Here is a 4,694-nt window from a genome sequence, read left to right as displayed (position 1 = left end):
AAGTTAAGACAAAAAAGGCAAAAAAAAAACATTTATAAAAGAAAAACTGGAGGAAAAAAAGAGTCCGATAATTTCAAGACTCGAACTCGGGTTCTTAGCCCTCACCCAATACAGAACCCTAACCCGAACTTTAACTCACATGACCAGCGAGACACAACTCTCAGTGACTGCAACCTTTTCAGTTCTTAGACCTAATGAGTGTAATTCAGAGCTAAAAAATGGCATCGACCGTTTCAAATGGCAACGACCGTTTACGAAAGGGAAATAAGCACCGGCGAAATGCTGGGGGTAACCCTGCGATGGACTGGCATCGCATCCAGGGGGGAGTATAGAAATACTCCTAGTCGCTTCATGCCATGGAAACCGGGATAAGCTCCGGCCTGATGGGCCACTAGGCTCATATGCAGACTTTTACTGATTTACTTCCAACAGGATTTACTTCCAAAGGAAAATCTGATAAGATATCGAAGACGACATGAGTTTTAGGTCGTGTTCTATTGGAACAAGAGTGAATTAGATAAGAGTGTTGTTGTGACGTGAGTGGGCTCCTCAGCACAGTCACAAATTAGTCTATTTTTAGAATACCCGTTCCCGCGAAAAAAAGGTGGCATATCCTTGAAAAAACATTGCAGAAGCAGTCACGCGTGGCATGGCTTCTTGTGATCGGTTAAATTTTGCGGCCCTTTGTTTGTTTCGCGCGCAAACTGTATCTAAAAATAAATCCTTTTGTGACTGTCAGTGGGGCAAGACCGCAAAGTGATAGATCAACATTCTTATCTAATTCACTCTTGATTGGAATCACCCGTTTCAACCGCAACCAGTTTTGGTTCAGTTTCGGTTGAAACGCTTTAACTTCTGCGAATAGCCATTACTAGACTTTTCCGCGTTGACATGTTGCGGGAAAACAACATGGGCAACATGGCTGGAGCCCGCGAAAACGACAACGGTTCCTTCCACATGCCTTGTCAACCGTTTCGACGTATAACGTAGTTTGATGTCGGTCGAAAAAGTTGATCAACCAAACGAACCAAATACGCCTTTTTCCCAGTAGAACACGAAAAAACCCAAGCAACGCTAAATCGGTTTAACACGACAGTTAATCTTTTAAGGTCGCCTTAAGATCGAATTAAACACAGCGATTTTGTTTGTTGTGCTTACAATCTCTTTTCAAATTAAGTACCCGCCGGTTTTTATTAGCAACATTTACAAAAGAACTCTCAGATTCGCTTCAAGGAGGGAAACAAAGTCTTCTTTACATCAGCCAGTTGTGCACTTTATGACAACATTTTGACAAACTCTGCAAAAAATGCAAAGAAAATAAATAAATCTAACACGTTCATAGATATTTTTAAAGGTTCTCTCTTTAATAGAGCCCTGCTCAAATTCTACTATGTAGGCCGCACGACCTTATGAGCTTAAACAACAAACCTTCAAAATTGATTTTTCCGTTTCTGTTGGTATCAGCCTGATTGACCAATAAATCAATTTCTTTTCTCGTTAGTTTTTCTGGGATTCTGTCAAGAAGACATTTCAGTTCATCGGATTCTATTATTCCCTCTCCACACTCATCCCAGACTCTAAAGAGCTCGATCACTTCTTGTTTGGTGTCCAAAGCAATCTTCCTCTGCATTAACAAGCAGAATTCGTCGAAATCCACAGCACCGCTACCTGAAGAGAAATAAATCAATGGAATTAACGTTCCCTTTCAGTTTTTTGCTTCAGTTCAGGCTTTTGCTAAGAGCCCTGGATAAGAAACCATGGGTTTGTTTTTAAGTCCTATATGAAAGAAGAATGATTTTTGCATTTGCACGATTGTGTTCTCGTACTCCAGCATACAAATTTCCCGATTTCCCGACCATCTTTACACTTAAAGTTGGCATGCAGCCGAGCTTGTTATATAGCAGTGATACTTCAGATCAAAGGACTGACCAAAATTTAAGACTGGAATTGAAAATCGGCCCCGCAGAACAAAATTACAACAATCGAACATAGTTTTGAGGTGGACCATCTTGTTTTCATGGATGACAACGCGGGAGCATAATTAATATTCAGTAAAGCTGGCCGAGGAGCGGGCTCCCTAGCCGGTATAATGTTTTAGTCAGAACATCGAACATATTGCATTCAGAAGGGGCAATTCTAGATCGATCTTTCTTGGTTGTGATACTTTACCGACTATTTTTATCTAGAAAAGCGTTTTTCAAATTTCGCTCCCAGGTTCAAATCATTTCCTTGAGCAAGGCCTGGCTGCCTAGTTGGAGGCCTGGCCCCCAAGGGTAGTCAAATCAGACAGGCCTTCGACTCACGACTACTTTGCAAGATATTTTGCATTAACATACCGTCTTCATCCACCTCTTTGATCATTTCATCAAGTTCCTCATGGCTGGAAGCCATTCCCAATTTTTCCATCACTGTCCCTAGTTCTTCCTTGGTGATAGTGCCGTCCCCATCACAGTCAAACAACGAGAATGCTTCACGCAAGTCTAAAAGAGTAAGAGAGGCAGAGAGAATGAGAAATAGCTGAGATAAAATTCATCACTTAGGACGCTTTCCATTTGACAGAACTGACCGACCAGACCGGACATTTGGAAGGACTACAACGCTTTCAAATTAACACATTTCGAGGATGATATATACTCGTCCAGAAGAATACGAGGGATTATCATGAACGTGCTCCTTCAAATCATGTTGCATTTTCCTTACAAACTGACGGATCTGGCCAGCTATTTCTGACAAAAAGAAAGCGACCTTAGACTTCTACTATTAGAAAAATATAGGGAAGGAGAAATTCGAGGTCGGCAATCAATCAATCAATCAATTTTTATTTAAACTCACACAAACATTAATTTACAGTGTTGGAAAAAGAAAAATAGAATATACATATGAATATTTACAAATTAAATATTGAAGAAGATACATAGTACTAATGAAATATTACAATTGTGATTAAGAAGTAAAATATTAGGGGAAAAGAAGAAAGAATAAATGGTAAACAAACAGTTTTAATACAAGGTTTATTGTGAAGAGTTTGGGACACCTAAATAGCTTATGAAACTAATCGAGTAGGTGCCCCAAAGGAACTAAATTTATCAGAGGGAATACAGAGATAAATAGACAATTTATGTTAAAAGTATTTCTTTAAGATCTAACTATCCAATAATAACATTTGGCCTTTCGGTCATTTGGTCTTAGGGGACCATTTTGAGTCTCGAGGAGCTGAAAACTTTTGTTTTGCACCATGAACTCGCTTTTAAACACATCAACTCGAGGCTCGGGGTACGAACACTACTGTCTTTTATCAGCATGGGCGCCGGGTGACAAAGGCCCATTAATTTGGTAGGAAAGTGCGTCGGGTATCGTTCCCAGGATAAGACGATTCGCGAATATGAAAGAAACTGGGACTGGAGTTGTATTTAATCTGGAGGAGAGGGAGAGTCACTCCATTAGGCAACATAGATAAAAAGAATATGCTCATTCTACGCTTAGCTACAAAAATCCGGATCTTTTTTGAGATTTCTAGACGTTGAAAATTTTTTTAGAGAGTCTGGAGATTTTCAGATGAATTTAGCAAGTTCCAAGATTTTAAAATCTTTTAGAACCAAAAAATCGGTAAAATGCGTTAAAAATTAATCTAGAGACTGGAATCAGAAAGAAAAAATATATATTTGCCTATTAACGCATAGTTTTCATGGCTTCATGCAACAGCGGCTTTACCATTCAGTTATCGTACTCACAGTCTCAACAATCGGTTAGCCACAATAGCTATTGTGAAGGCGGCTTGTTTTAACTTACAAGAATTTTTGAAAATTGACATTTTGCATTAAAATTTTGGGATTTTTAGACCATTTCAATGTTGGGAGATTATCTGGGTAGGTTTTTAAGCGATTTTTCGGGATTATTGTAGCTAAGCCTAGTTCATTCCCTGAATAATTTTCGAAACTGTTACATTTTTACATTCTCGCGTTTCATTTCCTAAGTTGTATGTCGCGTTTTACAAGCTTTTGACATGAAAAGACATGTTTCCACCTGATCATTTCAATTATAACTATCCTTCATCTACAGTTGTTATAGGCTGGATTACCAGCCGCTGTTTTGGGAAATGAGCCAGCGCTCCCTCCCGAAACTGCGGAAATCGAGCCTACAGTTATGTAAAACAAACAGTTAAAGGTAATAGCTACCTGAAATCATTTCGGGGGTAAGATCAGCCTGTAAAAGACAACAAAAGGAAGGTGGGTGAACAACAGTGTTACTGTATTCTTCCACCCGCCAACCGGACATCAGGTCATATTTTAATGCGCGTTATGCCACGTGATAAAACGAACCCCACATTGTTGCCCAAGACTTCGTTAAGTGCCTTAAGTTCTCTCGATTTCATGCAATCAGGATCCCATCCTGGTGCAATGTAAATACACTAAATGAAAAGTAATGCGAAAGTTAAGGGTCATCAATTCAATTTTGATGCGAAAACTGACCAACTTAGACAGCGTTTACACGAACGCGGTGTCACATCGACACGGTTTCATGACTTCGAAACCGCGTCAAACTCGATGGGATTTGAAAGAGTTTATACGGAATCCCTTTCGCCAGAAACTTAAAGTCGTGATGGTGTAAGCGAGCGCTGCATTTAGTCCAAAATTCACCACTGAATCGAACAATGCAAATTTCGCTACAAAATAGTAACCGTATCCAAATCGATG

The 4,694-nt window shown here is 39.6% G+C and overlaps 1 protein-coding gene across 1 annotated transcript in view; it reads right to left on the bottom strand.

Moving 5' to 3' along the window:
* Positions 1–1,172: 1,172 nt before the first annotated feature.
* Positions 1,173–4,694, bottom strand: part of LOC137978637 (calmodulin-like) — a 4,410-nt gene continuing 888 nt past the window's right edge. Inside the window, exons 2-5 of the mRNA XM_068825648.1 lie at positions 4,176–4,203; positions 2,337–2,480; positions 1,429–1,668; positions 1,173–1,297 (exon numbers count right to left, since the gene is read on the bottom strand). Coding sequence (XP_068681749.1) covers positions 1,275–1,297; positions 1,429–1,668; positions 2,337–2,480; positions 4,176–4,203 — 435 coding nt within the window. The 3' untranslated portion in view covers positions 1,173–1,274. The remainder of the gene's footprint in view (positions 1,298–1,428; positions 1,669–2,336; positions 2,481–4,175; positions 4,204–4,694) is intronic.

The sequence above is a fragment of the Montipora foliosa genome, chromosome 12 (assembly GCF_036669935.1).
Source record: "Montipora foliosa isolate CH-2021 chromosome 12, ASM3666993v2, whole genome shotgun sequence".
Classification (NCBI taxonomy): Eukaryota; Metazoa; Cnidaria; class Anthozoa; order Scleractinia; family Acroporidae; genus Montipora; species Montipora foliosa.
Note: the sequence above shows the minus strand (reverse complement) of the source record. Positions and strands in the feature narration are given on the sequence as shown.